The sequence below is a fragment of the Artemia franciscana genome, unplaced genomic scaffold (assembly GCF_032884065.1).
Source record: "Artemia franciscana unplaced genomic scaffold, ASM3288406v1 PGA_scaffold_52, whole genome shotgun sequence".
Lineage (NCBI taxonomy): Eukaryota > Metazoa > Arthropoda > Branchiopoda > Anostraca > Artemiidae > Artemia > Artemia franciscana.
The window spans coordinates 1,144,190-1,162,081 of record NW_027062693.1 but is presented as its reverse complement, the minus strand read 5'-3'; the positions used below and the strand labels follow the sequence as shown (position 1 = coordinate 1,162,081).

The following is a 17,892-nucleotide window of genomic DNA, read 5'->3' as shown; positions in this document are numbered from 1 at the left end:
GGGTTTATGGGGTGGATTGTCAATCCTGGAGGCATAGTTATTTGACCTTTTGAACATAATGATTATCTGAAAATTTTCATTGGTTGCATTTGGCAAGAAAAGACGGTGGGAGAGGGGCTGGTTGCCCTCCGATCACTCTTGACTCTTGAAACAAACTTAGAACTTTCATTTTCCTTTCGAATGAGTCCCCTACTAAGTTTACACCCTCTTCCATATGAAGTTCTTCTGACATAAAATATAAGGTGACCTTGCCTCTCATAGTACTGATTTTACATTCGATGATGAGACGGTTAAAGCAGCTTCAACTTTAGTTTACCTTCATCACCCTTTTGGTTTTGATATACAATCAGCATGTTTTCTTCCATACTGAACAATGCAGCTATTTATTAGAATTACTTGCTCATGGGCTGTATTTTCTTATGCTGGAGTTTACTTTTTTTCTTGTAAAAGGAAACAAGAGGTGTAAAATTTGAAGATATGGTTGATTTCCACTTAACATAGATTATTTCCACCTACTTCATTCTTTTAACTGTTTCAGGCCTCAGCTTCCTGAGCCTAATGGTATGTTCCTAATTTCTTTGACTCCTCCCTCTATAGTAACTTAAGATTTTCTGCCAATTTTTTTACACGTTTTTTTATTAATTGATTGTTTCCTGAGTGAAGTTCCTAAGGCATAAGGGATGCTTATACATCTTCGAAGATTTCTGGCAATTACCCCTTCCAGTTGTATTCTTCACTTATTATGCCTAACATTCCTCTCTTTTTCTTTCTTGCTACTGCTGTCATATAAAATAAATTACACACTCCGATCTTGCCTTTTACCGTTCTTATGGCACTTGGTGTTTACCAAGTGACATAAAGCGATAGCAATTTCTATCCGTCAGTCTATCTGTCTTTCCGTCGGTCCCAGTTTTACTAGTTCGGGCACTCCCAGATAAGCTAGGGCGGTGAAAGTTGGCAGGCGTATCAATGACCAGACCAGATTAGAAATATTCTCTTCCCCCGATTCGACCATCTGGGGGTAGCGAGCGAACAAGATAGTTGAGAAGAATTTTATCGGCCGATAAAAAATTACTATTCTACTTTAGATTGGCTTGCTGGTCTAGGGGTATGATTCTCGCCTAGGGAGGGAGAGGTCTCAGGTTCAAATGCCGGACAACCCCAATCTTTACATGAAGGAGAGCCGAAACTAGATACGTGATCAATATAATGATCGCTGAAAGTCGGCAGGCGTATCAGGGACCAGACCAGATTAAATTAGAAATAATTGCTTCCCCGATTCGACCATTGGGGGGGGGGGGGGGGGTGGAAGGAAGGTTAATTTGGAAGAATCAGAAAAAATGAGGTATTTTCAACTTACGAACGAGTTATCGATTAGAAGGACCTCGTATCTCAGAGCTCTTATTTTAAATCCTTACCGGATCCGGTGACATTGGGGGGAGTTGGAGGGGGACACCTGAAATCTTGGAAAACGCTAGAGAGCAGGTACGTGATTGACATAACCGAACCTGATCTGCTATCTTTGGTGGAGGGGGGGAGAGTCCAGTGTTTTTTAGGTCGGAACCTAATTTTAGGTTACAACCTCGTCACAAGTGCCATATGAACTCTCGGCTCTTCCGACCTCGTCACAAGTGCCATATGAGCTCTTGGTTCTTGTTTTTTTTCAGTTTTTGTTTTGTTTGCCTCCTTGGAGAAATATTTCTACAGTTAGTGAAAAGTGTTTTATTCCTAATCCGCACCGATAAAATAATCCGCATAGATAAAATAATTCAGAAGTAAAGAAAATGCGGTTCTGACCATGCCAGAGTCTTCCAAATAGTGGAGACCCAAGCGTTTTCTAGCCATAAAAATGGCTTTCTTATCATGTGGGCATAATTTCATAGACTATCTGAGCTTTTGAGCTCAGCAAAAATATGTTAATTATATATTTTAATCAATTAATATAACTTATTGAATATATAACTTCAGTAACTTAGTTATATAACTTAGTAATAGTAACTACATAGTAACTTAGCTATAGTAACTTAGTATATAACTTATAACTTAGTTAATGTATATAACTTAGATAGAATATCTTAATTGGGTGTATTTCTTCTACTACTTGGAAAATTTTGGTTAAAGCTACCATATGCAGCAGAAATACGGACAAAGAAGAGCAAAACCTCAACGAAGGAGGTTTTCTAAGTATGATCGTTCAGTCGCTCAGCAAATAGGATCGGTGGATAAAACCTCTAGAGAGCTCTGGGGAGCACAACAGACCCCTTTTTTTTTAGCGTAGATCCACCCTATGAATTTCAGTACAACAATGACAACATCTACAAATTAAAGGTATTTCTTCTATTTCTTGGTAAGACTTAATTAAAATCAGCTCTCGCAACAGAAATACGGAAAATATATTTAAAAAAAAGATTCAACAAAAAACCGAAATACGACAAAATACCATCATTCAACAAAATACCGTTAATATGAATAATAATATTTTATAGACTAGTACATAGTATATTTACTAGTAAAATATACTAGTATATGGTATATTTTAGTATTATATGCTAGTATATGGTATATTTTAGCATTATATACTAGTATTTTATATACTAGAATAATAGTATTACAAAGAATAAAATTTAGTACCGACAATCCTCAAAATCTAACGAGTAAAGAAAAAAAAATTAAAACCATAATCACCTGTAAAAGTAGTACTTGGATCCGTTTGGTTTTCCATTTCCAAAAGAAAAATATCAATAAAATCCCTTGGATTGCTCCGATCCAGAGATGTCTTGTGCTCCTTGATTGTTTCCTTTAAGAAGTCCTAGGTAAATATAAAATATATTCAGATTTTGTATTCCTAGACGACAAATAATGCTAATTTAAATGATCTTTATGCGTCTTTATGGACGACACGCAGAACCCTATCTCCCATTTCCACACAAAAGGGGAACCAGGGCTGCCACTTCTAGGAACTGCCCCAAAATCTTAGGATTTCATGCCTGAGCTTGGAATCTTAGGAAAATCCTATAAATTAAACACTGCCCGCAAAAATTACGTAAAGTGTTTATACTAATACCGTTTATTATCAAGGGGTACTACCATTTATTAGCATAAATTTTTTTTATTGCATTTATTTTCTTCCATAGCTTGGGATTTCTTGCAAGGGCAAGAACTCCTAAAGCGCAAGAACTTCTGGGGCCAAGAAATACTTCATTTTTTACATTTGTTGTCTCCTTTAGCTTAGTACTTCTTGTCTGCGGTAAACTTAACTCGTCTCAGCTTTCCTAGCATAATTTCACTGGTATTTGGAGTCTAGTAGTAAAAATAGTTAATAAATTCTAATAAAAGCTTACAGAATAGCCAAAATGAAGGACCCAAACTAGGTAACTTATCCAGGTAACAAAAGCATTGGCAAATTCTCAGTGGCAGCCTGAGAGGAACAAAATTGCTACTACGTACAAGCGTCATTTGTGGTTTCCTAATAGATTAAATGTGGACATTATTATTTTAGCTATTTTTATAAATTTTTTACCAGTGTGATTTTAGATCAATTTCCGACTTTTAAAAGATATTTTTCATAGTGACCACCTTTCAAAATTGACTTTAAAAGTGCTGAATTAAAGTATTGTGCCTTAGCTGTATACTCAGGATGAGGCATCGTATAGCCACTCTGTCACTTAAACGAAGATTCACATGTTCTCGTCTTTATAAAAGAGAGAGAAAGAGAGAGAGAGAGAGAGAGAGAGAGAGAGAGAGAGAGGAGAGAGAGAGAGAGAGAGAGAGAGAGAGAGAGAGAGAGAGAGAGAGAGAGAGAGAGAGAGAGAGAGAGAGAGAGAGAGAGAGAGAGAGAGAGAGTAAGAGAGAGAGTAAGAGAGAGAGTGAGAGAGAAAGAGAGAGAGAAACAGAGAGAGAGAGAGAGGAGAGAGAGAGAGAGAGAGAGAGAGAGAGAGAGAGAGAGAGAGAGAGGAGAGAGAGAGAGAGAGAGAGAGAGAGAGAGAGAGAGAGAGCGCTTTACGTCAGGTGTTAACAGTCAGATAAAACTTGTCAAATAAAAAAAAGAGAGAAAAACACAGACACAGACACATAGTATCAGACAGACACTTGTCAGATTGAAAAAACACGATTATCAAATAAAAAACTGAGCCAATACAAAACACTCACTGATTAATAATGCTTACAAATGCAGGAATGAAACTCTTCCTGTATCTCTCGTGGATTGGTGGGACAGTTTAAAGGGTGGGAACTTTCTGGGAGTTGGGTCTTTGAGGTCGGGATCTTAAAGGTTGAAAAGGCGGGGAAATAAATCTTCGAAACGGGGGTTTGTCATGGCTTTATTGCCAAACCGAGTACACACGAGGCTTCTTCTCTGTGATAGGGCAGTGACCTGGAGATGCTTAAGAAGAAAGTGATATGGGAGTTTACCTTGACCATAGATAATTCTTAATGCTCGCTTCTGGACTTACTCTATTGAATAAGATTGGGAAGTAGTTAAGCCAAAATGCCAAAGCGGACAAGATTATTCAAGGAAAGGGCAGATGAAACTTGTATAAATTCTTAAAAGGTGGATTTCAGGGCAAGAAAACTTGAAGAGATTTAAGCAGAGAAAGTGCCAAATTAGCACTTCAGATCGCTCGAGATAGTGATACCGAGGAGTTTGCACTGCTAGACGGACATTCAAAACAGATAACAGATTTCTGTAAAGACTTACTGATTGGTTATTGTCGCAACTGGATTAGTTTCTTTTTTGTGGCATTGTGTGGCGTTGTGTGGCATTGTTTCATTTTTTGGGTTGACCTAAAATTTATTAGAAGATTCATGAAAGATAAATAATGTTAAATTAATATTGATTATTGAATCGTTAAAGCTATGTTGGTCGGCAGAGCATAGGCTAGTTAAAAAGTACTGTACAGAAATATACTTATTGCATTGGAATAAATTCACAAAATCCCACAATCATTTCATCGTACTAATTCCTTATAGTGTTAGTAATTCAAACCCTTCCAAAATTCCCTCAAAGTTCTCAAAGTAATTAGTGTTACAGAATTTCTTCACAGTATAGAGTTAGTAATTCACACCCTTCAAAATCTCTCTCAAAGTTTTCAAAGTAAAAAAAAGTCCAGGGCCTCAGGATTTTATGTCGAACAGCATTATACGAAAGCTAGAATCGTATTTATATTACAAAAAAATTATTTGAGGGCTGGAAGTTGCAATTTTTGAGAAAGGAAACTATTCAGTAGCTTATTACAACATTAGTTGATTATATTTTTTCACTATTAATTTTTATAATATTTTATTCAAAATGAATAACGTTTGGGTGCTTCGAAATACAGAGAAGAAATTGTTGGATGTTTTTAAGAAGAATGGTTTACGGATTCTTCTGGGTACCCGCCTTACTGACCGTATTTCAAACCAGTAAGTTATACAAAAAATTATTTTCTATACCACTTCCTAGGGCTATGATGAGGGGTAGGGCTGCATTGGCTAGGACACGTTCAGCGGATGAAGGATGACAGATTTCTAAGGATAGTCCTTTTCAGCCAACCATCTAGGACCAAACTAAAAGCAAGCCGTCCCCGAACAGGGTGGGAAGACGTCTTGAGAAAGAATTATAAAAGAAACCAGGACTTCTTGGGAGGGTGTAAAGATGGAAGCGTTGAAGAGATTGGGATGGAGGAAGAGTGTGCGCAGCTGTGCTGACCTCAGTTGGCTTGGTACTGCCCTGTGTTAATATTATCATTAGTAGTAGTATTTTATACCAAAACCTGAAATCAGAAATTTTTTTAATTTGTATAGTTAAGATAAAATTGGCCTTACTTTAATTTAAACGTAAGAAAACATTTATGAATCTGACCTGTAACGATTCCACACTTTCTTTCATGTCCAAATAGCCACTCAGTCTAGGTATAATAAATCTAAGCCATGGAAACATATTTAGGTATCCACCGGTGGCACCACCAGAACGAAAAGATGCATCCACCTAAAATGAACATTAGTTATTACTTAAAAGAGAAACATTGATGCCTTTTTGGACTAATTTTTATGGGTGCTGTAAAATTTCAACTTTAATACTGAATTTTCCAAAGATCAAACTTCTCAAAAACTTAGAAGTACAAAAAAATTAGCCAAGTGTATTTTGAAAAATTGACGGATGTTATCCAAATCTCTTATAAAGGGTCATACCACTACTGAGAAGCAAAAACCTCGCAACTGCAGTTCGACCGTGCAAAACCTTGCATCTGTAGTTTCCCTGTGAGTCTGGAGAACTTACGATTAAAGAAATTTCCAAGAAACTTCTGGATTTTAGATGTCAGACGAGGCGGAAAAATGTCTGCTAAAGATTTAAGAGATAAAGAGATCTGCAGTTTTATGGTGAAAATCCTTTTAGTACGTTTCTATATTAACACATTTACACTCAGCCAAACTCTATTACATATTTCTTATCTCTTTATTTTTCAGTGTTATTTTATTTAACATTGCGTTATCGTGACATTTATTCAAGTGACTTAACGTTCTAACTAAAACCTGGTTTTTAGTACCCGAGTTTAGATCCTTTGGATCCAAACTCAGTATAGCAGCTTGCTAATCCCGGAACCCTTTGTGATAAAATTTCTTTATATATAAAATGGAGTAGCCATGTATACTCTCTAGCAAGAACAGTATTTCATGTTTATGATCTAATATTTTTACTTCTTGGGGGATCAACTGGGTGCAATACATCAGCAGAGATTTGTCCTCTGTTTTCTTCCATATTGACTTTCACTTTCCTACCCTAACATTTTGACCAATGCTTCCATTGGCACCCTGCGCGCATAGAAGTACAATCATACCATATTAAACTATTAAATTTTTTGAGGAACAAAATTGGCAATCAGCAGTAGGGAACAGAAATTGGCATGCTACTACCCTGACTCCAAAGAGGCCCGACAAAGATACAGAATAACCATTTTCAGTTTTATCGATGACTTAATACCTTTTCGATGCAATTACTGTTATTATTACCATTATTAAAATTAAATTATTATTATCATTGTTATTGTTATTATAACAGATGAGTTTCATATGCTATTTCATAAAGATTGAAGTTGAATTGCGATTGGAAAATATTACCGATGGATGTGGAAAACCACATTTTGACGGTTTTTGAGGGGCAAAAATTATTTTAATTCGTTTCTGCATAAAGTTTAAGTTATATTAACTGGTCCAAAAAATGTTGTGGTAGGAAGTCAGAGGTCTGAACTGAACAATCAAAAAGCCCGATATACTTTTCCTATTTTCTGTAAAAAAAAATTTCTTTATGTCAGGCAAAGGCGGATCTTCATATTTAAATGTCATTATTAGATCAATTAATAGCCGTATTTAAATACAATATTTTTTTACCTGAAACCTCAATTACAAGTGTTGGTACCACCATGGTAACTGTTACTACTGTGTCTAGTAACTGGTAACTGTGTCTAGGATTGGAGATAAACCTCAATTACAAGTGTCGGTACCTCCATGGTAACTTTTACTATAGATTTATTAGCTGAATAGATATCAGATGACATAGAGGAAGCATTAAGATATTTTCAGAAACAGTGTCAAGGCATGCAGCCAACAGGTATTTCAGAAGAATGGTGAAGATCCATTATGGTAACAGAGAAGCAGACCTAAATAACTGGTTTTGGCTCCTTCAAACAACAAAGAAACTAATACTCGTCACTTGTAAGAATAAGCGCGAATAGCCTGGCAAAAACAAAAGCTGTTCGTAATCTATAATACATTAAGAAGTACGTTGCATTCAGTTAATCATTTCTGAAGCTGGAGGAGGTGGTCGCCAACCCATAGATTAGTGGTTGCAGTTCGTCTGCAACCCTGAGCTGTTCTATCTTTAGGGGTTCTATCTTCAAGACAGGGGATCAAGTCCCAGGGTCGACGATTACTTGGTTTAAGGGATCAGTGGTGTGACTTTATATGCTTATCCAGTCAACCCAGCCCCAAATCGGTAGGCTACTTGGAAAAATCTAGGGAAAATAAGCAGAGAGGGTGTGCAAAAGCATAGAATGGCTGCACCGCCCCTCTAGAGACATATTCTTTACCTTTTCCTTTTTTTACATTGCTGCCAGTTACACCTCTAGAACTACCAGTGAAATCAGCAGACAATTTTATGTCGTTAGCTAACAAAAAAAAGGAAAACACAAACCTTGGATAATAGATCGCGAAGCTTTGGATCATCAAGATGGTATCGTATGCCTGCCTGCATTGTCCAAAGAGTATTTAATACAGGTAACGTGAGATCGCTAGGCAGTTCTAAGACTTGAGGCAGATCTGAAATAATATGTCTTGGAATGAAAAATTTAGAGGAAATATATTCAATTACTTTACTAATTTATTCATTATTCGGGTAAATTAAAAAGTAAATTATTAAAAATAAAATTTTATCTTTGAGCTATAAATATCAGTCTTTATTAAATCCATCAGAGACTAGTCTAAAATTGTAACATCATTGACAGTTTTTATCTATCATCAACTATCATGCGTAGTTGTCTTTCAAAAGAAGTTATCCCTACAAAGAAATTGCTAAAACCCCTTGAAACAAGAGAAAAAATGCCTTTCCTAACCATTCTCGACCATTTTGTACCGTCGTAATAAACAGAAATTATGAAGTTTTGTGAATAGAAACATGTTTTCTTAAGAACGGAATTTCGACAAAAACCCTACTTATTACACTGACTCAAAAAATCTTAAACTTCAATAAAGTAGCCTTCAAAAGCAACTCGCACAAGAAAATTTGTAAAATATTTGAAAAACCGGGAGCACAACCCCCAAATGGGGTTTGATCTACGTAAAAATTACATGATTACATTCAACATGGTTCTGAATTTACAAGCAGAGGTTTCAAATCCCTATCTAAAAAAAAATTGTGTTCCCCCAAAAAGACTGGTCTTGCATGCTTTTTTTCAAATGCATACAAATTATTTGTTTGTTCGTTAATTCTTCTTCTTTTTTCAACTTTTTTCAATTTTTTTAACTTTTTTCAATTTTTTCTTTTTTCAACTTTTTTCAACTTTTTTTTCTCTTTTCAATGGATGACCATATCGAAGCACTGGCCATCGAACATTGGAAGAGGACTCAGTTGATTGAGTATTCAAAGCTCCAGTACCTTTGAAACAGTAAAAGCAATTAAAGCACAGCAAAGTGCCAATTTCTGCCTTTTTTGTTGGAAAGCAACAATTTTGTGAAGACAAATTGCTGCCAACGGAAAATTAAAAGCATACCAAGGGGCTTAGAAGCATTAATTGATCTGTTTATATAGCCAACAAGTTTCATATGCAATACCGTTTTGCGGTGCCCTAGGCAAACATGGTTGCCAAAAAAAAATTAACCAGTTATTACAGACCATTTACGGTCATTACTAAATCTGGCCTTCAGTATCCAGGTCGGTGCTCCTTTGTACAAAATTTTAATGAAATTCCTCTAATAATAACTTCATATACAAAAATTGAACCATCGAATTCCTGTTCTTCTGATTCTTTGCAAACTCGAGAATTCTCATGAATGGAATTTATCTGACCAGTTGGAACCTTGAGCCATGAGTTCACCCTTCCTCTTTTAGATGAATATTCTTTTGGATCACAAAATAAATTACTATAATATTTACCAGCTTTCCAGATAACGAAATTAGTAGCATATTAGGACCAAAGAATGTATCGTGGACACACAGTTCAATAACACTTTCGGTAATTGCCAAAAAGCGAATTTGCTGTAAAGTACTGCCAACTTTACTGCCAAAATCCTCTGATGTGTAGATGGTAGGCTGCTAATCCCACTGACAGCTACACAAGGAGACAATTTTGCCATTAACATCATTTTTTTTTTAGCAGCGGCATTAGCAATCAGTATCCCCATTTTTGGATAAACAAGCATCAAATTGAAACAGTATCAATTGGAATATTCAAACAGTATCAATTGAATTGATACTGTATTTGATGCTTTACAGAATTGAGAATTGATGCTTTCTATACGGTTGATTTTTTATTTTGAATTATTACTGCGTAGACTTAGTTATTTGGGCATCAGGGATAATTTTATTCAGTGGTTTAGATCCTAGTTGCGTGGAAGATCAATGCGGGTTGCGATTAACCCTATAAGTGCTGCATCACAAGTAAATTGTGGAGTTCCACAAGAACCTGTTTTGGGACCACTTTTATTTCTAGTATATGTTGATACGTTAAGATTTTATCAACCTGGTGCAATTCTTACAGCATTTGCAGACGACACGGCAATAACAATTGCAGAGACGAATCTTCTAGATCTCATAGTTCACATAAATGATGTCCTGCAATTTTTTATATGTTTCTACATTTACTACGTTTTTCTATATTTACTAGCCACAGTTTTTGAAGTGTTAATGTTAGTAAAACTAATTATATGATTTTTAGCCGTACCAGTGTTGTGATAAATTCTTTGGATAGTATTTGCTTTGGTTGTACTATTATTAGTCAAGTTTTTGAAACGAGGTATTTAGGGATTTTTTGTTGATTGTAATTCGAATGGAAGAAAAACAGTGAAATTATATCTTCCAAGGCAGCAAGAGACCTAGGTTTACCTCGCAATTTTCGTAATTTTTTCCCCGGTTTCAGTTTTAAAGTTCATTTATGCTTCGATTATCCAACCTTACATTGTATATGGGTGTCCTCCTTGAGCAAACAATTTTTAGGCTAATTATAGAAGAATCCAGACGATTTCGAATAAAGAAGTTCGTCTTTTGGGGGAATGTGCTAAATTTAGTGATACATTTATTTGATATTCCCATTTTAAAATTTTTAATGTTGGTCAATTACGGGGTCACTTTTTATTAACACTGGTATACCAATGTTTAAATGGTGTTTCGCAACTTGTTTTCTGGATATTTCTTAAATTAATTATCATTCTCATTCTTATCATAGTAGGAAAGCGGACAAGCTAGTATACGACAAGAGAAATACAGTGAGATCAGCTCATGTGTCTCGTCACGTAAGTGTAACCCTCTGGAATAGCCTCCCGGACAGCATTACGGACTCTGAATCAGTCTTTCACTTAAATAACAGGTAACAAAGTTTCTACTTGGTCGAGATACAGGATGAGAGCAGGTCCCTAGTGAGGGTTTAGTCTTTTTTCTCTCTTTCTTCTTTTTTCTTATTCTTCTTATTATTTTCTTTTTGATTATGTAAAGTAATTAATTAATTGAGTCACTACACACAGGTTATTTGACCTTCTAGTAGTGGCTATGTTTATTTATTTTGATTTGCTTTTTTATGAATAGATAAATAAAGGAGTCTCATCTCTCTCTATTAGAAACTCGCTTACAGATACACACAACACTGAAATTTCTCGCAATGCTAAAACCAACAGCACAAGATAAACAAAGCTTGACACATAAATAACTGGATTATCAAACTTTGTCATGTTGTGACCTATTTAGTTAAACAGCCTCTTACCTTTTTCCAAAATGATGCAAACCAAACGCAACAAAATGTCTGGACAGGCATATAAAAATAACTTAAATAACTCTTGATTGTCTTTCAACAAAGCAGTTACTAGGTTCATATTTCTTGTTAAACTGCGTTTCCATTTGGCGTTTTACGAGAACACTAGAAAGTGAATTATCCAATGAAACTGGAAGATTTTGCTTTCACGCAGTTCCATTGGTCGATTTACTCTCCAGGTTTCCCGTAAAATACCAAATAAAAACACAACCAAATGAAACTTTGACTTCATAGTAGATTAACATGAACTCCATTTAGGGCTACTATCTCAGCAAATTTCAACTCCGTCCCCCTTGTAGTTCCCGAGATTACAGATATTCTATTTCAGTGTGTTGGATACACAAAGTGTTTTTCAATTTACGTTTGCCGTCTCTCCTAAATTAAAGTTTGGAGCCTGCTTAGTCTCCTAACCCACCCTGAAAGTTTCGAATCGATTCCCAGCCCATTCCCAAGGTATCACAAATACGAGTACTACTCGTAATATATTTTAGAAACTCGTACGCAGATAGTGTCTTTTTTCTTACTCAGGTACGTCTGCTGTTTTCGGATTATGCCCTTGGAAAACTTTTGTAAATCGTAGCCTAATGAACGATCCCAATCAGTTCCTAGCTGATCGGACAAAGAAAACTAAACTTGGCCAACTGTTCAACTAAAACTTTTTGGTTCTGATTACCTATCCGAAATCCTATATTTTGTTGAATTTCTGGTCAATTCTAATTCAAATTATCTAATATTTTTTATTACTGTCCCCTCTTATTTTTTATTATCGTTGTCCTCCCAGAAAAAAAAACGTTCCTACGCATATGCCAACTGTGAAGCATGGATATTTTACATAATTTAGGGTCATGGATCCTGAAGCCGCGGGGGTGATGTCGACTCCGGAGGCTAACTTATTTGATTCTTCGACATTTTTCAGCAAAACAGTTATCTCAGAATATTGATCCGATACCAGGGAGGAGAGGGAACGGGGGAAGGTAGTAAAAAGGTCACGAGAAAAGGCTGGCTGCCTTCTAATCACTTTCAAACCTTAAAATGGAGCTTGTTCTTTCAGTATTCAATCGATTCACACCCCACCCTCAGTTGCTTTGACCACCTCTTCCATACATGAGGTGATCATAGCGGTCAGAGGAAAAAATAAATAAATAACAAACTTTGTGTTACAATAATTGTTACAATGTATACAATAACTCAATTTAATACACTGAAGACGCTCTTTACAAGGACAACACTAGTTTTGCATCCGATTCAAAAGTTAAGTTTTTCCGTTATCTTCTTAAAATAGTTATCCAATTATAGCAAAACCTGACTTAAACACAGGGGTTGTTAGTCAAGGCTGGTGATTTCTCTTCTGCTTTAATTCATGTTCAGCGTTGTCCTTGGTAGAAATAGAACAATGGCCCCCGTATCCATGCTATTTACACTTTCAGTTCATTTATTTTTTGCCACCATGCTTCGATTTTTGAAAATTACCGTTACCCCTTAAAATCTACCCTTTCTACAATATAGTCTTCAATCAGGAGTCTCAGGAGTCTTCAACCTTCAGCATCCATACTGAACATAATTCGCCTATAATTCTTCAAATAAAGTTAAATTAGGAAGAGATTTTCGTCCCTTACCAAAGGACTTCAAAGGGGAAGTCCGCAATTTTTGGCATAAAAATACATCTTTTGAAAGTGCAATTCCCTCCCCTCTTCATGAAGTTGTTAAACTCTCCCCCATTGTAATAGTTAGATGTGCAACTATACAATAATAACCACTTATTTTGTATAGCCTCACATTTATTTAGGGACGAAGGTGTAGGGAAAAGGCAATATTGTTTCTGAAACTTTCCAGTGGTTCTAAAACGATTAGCTGTCTCATATTATTTATTTGATACTATTAGGGTCTTATTTGAGGCAAAGGAAACTAAGGCACAAAATGACGGAAACTAGCAATTGCTCCGGTATGATCTTTTGTTATGATCAAAAAGAACACAAGAGCCTGCTTCAAAATGTGAAAAAAGATAATTCGTTGTCTTTAATGCATACAGACTTAAACTACATATTTAACTTTAACGAATCTGCTTACTTACCACTAGATGAATATTTGGCAATAAAGTATTCAATCTCTTCTTTTAGCATTTCTTCCATTCCTTGTTTGCCAAAACCGAAGTCTCTTAGATGACGCAAGGTAAAGCGTCTTTGCTCCTTCCAAAGATGTCCGGAACTGAATAATACCCCTGAAATCAGTAAATGTCTCAACGCGCCTTGTATTTCATTTGTTTATTTTCCAACCCACTGCCCATTTCTAACCCTGTGGGTCTCAAGGGGCGTAACGAAGATAAGGCCAAGACGGCTTGGCCACGTTTCACAGATGAACGATTCAAAATGTTGTTTTTTTGGCCATACGTCTGGTACCAACCCAAAAACCGGTCGTTCCCAAAAGGGAGAGAGAGGATGAAATGACTGGTGGATGAAAAGGAGGAGCGTGTACAAATATGTTGCCTTCAGGTAACTTGGTGCCGCAGTGGGTTATTAGTAGCAGTAGTAAGAGTATCCTATGGATATATCCTGGAAAATAAACCAGGTTTATTTTTCTGCCGTTATTTTATTTTTATAATTAACCTCGTAGCTGACTTGTCTCGCGGCTTGGATATCGAACTGAAAATTCCAAAAAAGTTTTTTTTTTCAGAGGGAGGACAGGGTGACCTAGAATGTTGTGTTTGGGGCAGAAGACGAAAAACTTTTCTATGGACCTTAGGAAAGAGCATACTTAGCCTTTCCTTTCTTTATGTATACCTGTCATTCGGAAGGCTATTTAACTAGTTTAGTGCAGTCTGTCCTACTTTCATAATTTTCTAGCATTTGGCTTCAAGTTGTTCACTGGCGGATCCAGGGGGAAACTGCCCTCAAAGATTTTTTCTGGCGCCCTCTTTCCCTGTTTTTTAGTCTTTTGTGAATTTGGTCAAAGGTTGGCACCGTTGTCATATTGTTGTCTTTTCATTGAGTTTTACCTCTCTTTGTTCTTTTTTACCCCCTCCCCCCAGATTTTGCTCATTGGCACCCTTATCACATTGGGCCTCCTCCAAGATGTTGCTCTAGATCTACCCCTAGAGTTATTTACAATGGTTTCCACCCACTAAAAATAGTACACATCAGCTCACCATTCTCACTGAGCAAGGTAAATGTTTGTATTTACTGTTTTATCAAACAGTTCGCAGTAACGAACTGTAGTAAGGAGCGACCCGGCCCAATATTAACCAAATCTCTAAAAAATGGAATTTGATACCAATTCACTGTCACTTACCGTGGTAACCAAAATTCCCATGGTGACAGGTTTAAACCGATCCCCTCTGTGAATCAGATTCAGGCAACAAAGCCTGATAACTTATTCATAACCCTGTAAACTTGTTTCCCAGTTTCGGACTGGAATGAATTAAATTGGTTTGTGCATTAGTTATGCTATGGATTTTGTAAAACGATGTGATAACGAAGGAGTACATTTCTTACAGAGTGAGTTTACACCGAAGAGAATATGGGATGAAGACCAAAATGAATAAAACTAAAAGAAAAATCAACGGTAGGAAAGAAGTAGAGGTAGAATTTTAGTTTAGGGGCTGTTTTCTATCTTGGAAAGTAGTTGAGCTAGGAGAAAGAAACTCTCAGGAATAAATCTGGAGCATGAATATAGTCTAGCCGAGTGTTTGGCACGCTAGACTTGAGATTTTTTCACCGTGAGGACAGGGGTTCGAGTCCTGGTGTCGCTAGTCAGTTGAGGTATCGAATAGGAGTCAGTGGCGTGACTCTGTAAGCTCAGCCAGAGTCGAGCCAGCTCTAAATGGGTACCTGGAAAAACCCGGGGAAGACATACAAGAAATATGTGCGAAAGTACTGGATGGCGAGCCCTCAAACCTATAAAGTATTTCCTAGCTGAAAGGTCATGAAACGGAGATCAGAACAACCGATAGAGACTACAAAGTCCAATACCGCCTTTACCTATTTTTTGGGCTTTAATGATCTCCTGAGAAGATATTTTGAAGACCCTTCGTCAACTCCTCCTCCCTCCAGAGGACATTAACCTTTGGCGACCTTTAACAATCTATGTATTATAAAAGTGAAATCTTGCAAAATAGATCTTGTGCTCAAATGAGGCAAAAGAAGGTGTAAGACCGTTTAGAGTCTCACATCTTTGCTCAATCCAATTTATAACGTTTTAAGGTTCTGTAAATCTATTTCTTAAATCAGAGGCAACGCTATAGTTTGCCTATAATAAAAGCCATACGTCTTCAATGTTTTATTATTTATTTATTTATTTATTTTTCCCAGAGGCACTTCATATGGAAGGGGTCATGATATAATCTTCAAAGGGGGTTCATTCGATTAGAAATCGAGAGTTCTAGTGCCTTTTTTCAGAGTAAAAACTGATCGGAGCGCAACGAGCCTCCCATGTCCTTTTCCTCCCAAATACATCCGATAAAATTTTGAGGAAGTCATTTTGTTAAAAATCATTCAAAGATTGTATAACAGAAACTAAGGGGTCAAAACAACCCCCCAGGGCCAGGAGAGGGACGTTGTAAGCAATGCTCTGGGGGCAAATATGGTTCTTATGGAAGGGATGCTCATAAACATTTCAGAGAGGGATCATTTGATTGGAAATTAAAAGTTCTAGTTCACTTTTTCAGAGTCATATGTCTTCAATGTTTTATTATTTATTTATTTATTTTTCCCAGAGGCACTTCATATGGAAGGGTCATGATATAATCTTCAAAGGGGACTCATTCGATTGGAAATCGAGAGTTCTAGTACCCTTTTTCAGAGTAAAAATTGATCGGAGCGCAACGAGCCCCCCATGTCCTTTTCCCCCCAAATACATCCGATAAAATTTTGAGGAAGTCATTATGTTAAAAATCGTTCAAAGATTGTATAACAGAAACTAAGGGGTCAAAACAACCGTTTTGACCCCTTGACAAAAGAGATCAGAGGGCAACTAGCCCCCCACCCCTACATTCTTTTTCCAAAATGTACCAGATAAAAATTTTGAGATAGACATTTTGTCAAAAATAGTTTTAAGGTCACATAACAAAAACTCTGGTGTCGACATTACCCTCAGGGCCCAGGGGCAGGCGTTGTAAGCTCTTCCCTGGGGGCATACAAGATTCATATGGAAGGGCTGCTGGTATAAACTTCGGAGGGGGGCTCGATTGATTGGAAACTGCAAGTTTTAGTTCACTTTTTAAGAGTCAAACGTGGTCAGAGGGCAGCTAACCTCACCACGCCTTTTTTCCAAAATGCATCAGACAAATCTAGCCATTTTGTTAAACATAGTTCAAAGGTCCCATGGACCAGCTCAAAAATAGTACCCAGGGCCCAGGGCAGTCGTTTTAAGTTACGCGTTTATATATGGTTCTTATGGAAGAGATTCTCGTGTAAACTTCAGAGAGGGCTAATTTGATTGGAAATTGAAACTTCTAGTTCACTTTTTAGAGTCAAATGAAATCCAAGGGCAACTAGCCTCCTGTCCCACGCCCTTTTTTCAACAAAACCATCAGATAAAATTTTAAGATAGCCATTTTTTATAAATAGTTCAAAGGTCGGATAAAAGAAAACAACTCCGGTGTAAACACAACCCCTCAGAGCCCGGGGGCAGATGTTGTTATGGAAAGGATGCTTTTATAAACTACAGAGAGGGCTCAGTTGATTCGAAACTGAAAGTTCTAGTTCACTTTTTAAGAGTCAAAAGTGGTAGGAGGGCATTCAGCCCCCAAACACCCTTTTTTCCCCAAATGCATCAGATAAAAGTTTTGAGAGACATTTTTATCAAAAATAGTTCAAAGGTCAGATAACAAAAACTCCAGTATCAACACAACCCACCTCCGTCCCGGGACTGGGGGAAGGCGTTTCAAGTTACGCCTTGGGGGCAAATGTTGTTCTTATAGAAGGCATGCTCGTAGAAACTTCAGAAACGGTTCGTTTGATCGGAAATTAAGTTCTAGTTCACTTTTGCAGAGTCAAAACAGATCTGAGGCTAACTAGCCCCCCCTCCACGCTCTTTTTTGCCAAAACCCAACCGATAAAATTTTTGAGATAACCATTTTGTTAGAAATAGGTCAGGCATCATATATTAAAACTCCGGTGTCGACACAACCTCCCAGCGCTCGGGGACAGGCGTTGTAAGTTAACCCCTGGGGACGTATGTGGTTATAACAGAAAGGATGCTCGTATAAACATCAGAGAGGGCATTTAATTAGAAATTGAAATTCTTAGTTTACTTTTTATGAGTAAAAGAGATCAAAGGGCAATTAGCCCCCCGCCCCCACCACAACGCCCTGTTTTCTCCAAACCTATCCGATAGCAATTTCGAGATAGCCAGTTTGTTGAAAATAGTTCAAACATCGAATATTAAAACTCCTGGGTCGACACAC

At 36.9% G+C, this 17,892-nt stretch overlaps 1 protein-coding gene across 1 annotated transcript in view; it reads right to left on the bottom strand.

Moving 5' to 3' along the window:
- LOC136041967 (methyl farnesoate epoxidase-like) overlaps positions 1-13,711 on the bottom strand; it is a 40,308-nt gene extending 26,597 nt beyond the window's left edge. The window contains exons 1-4 of the mRNA XM_065726785.1: positions 13,564-13,711; positions 8,168-8,292; positions 5,840-5,965; positions 2,686-2,809 (exon numbers count right to left, since the gene is read on the bottom strand). Coding sequence (XP_065582857.1) covers positions 2,686-2,809; positions 5,840-5,965; positions 8,168-8,292; positions 13,564-13,621 — 433 coding nt within the window. The 5' untranslated portion in view covers positions 13,622-13,711. The remainder of the gene's footprint in view (positions 1-2,685; positions 2,810-5,839; positions 5,966-8,167; positions 8,293-13,563) is intronic.
- Positions 13,712-17,892: the final 4,181 nt, after the last annotated feature.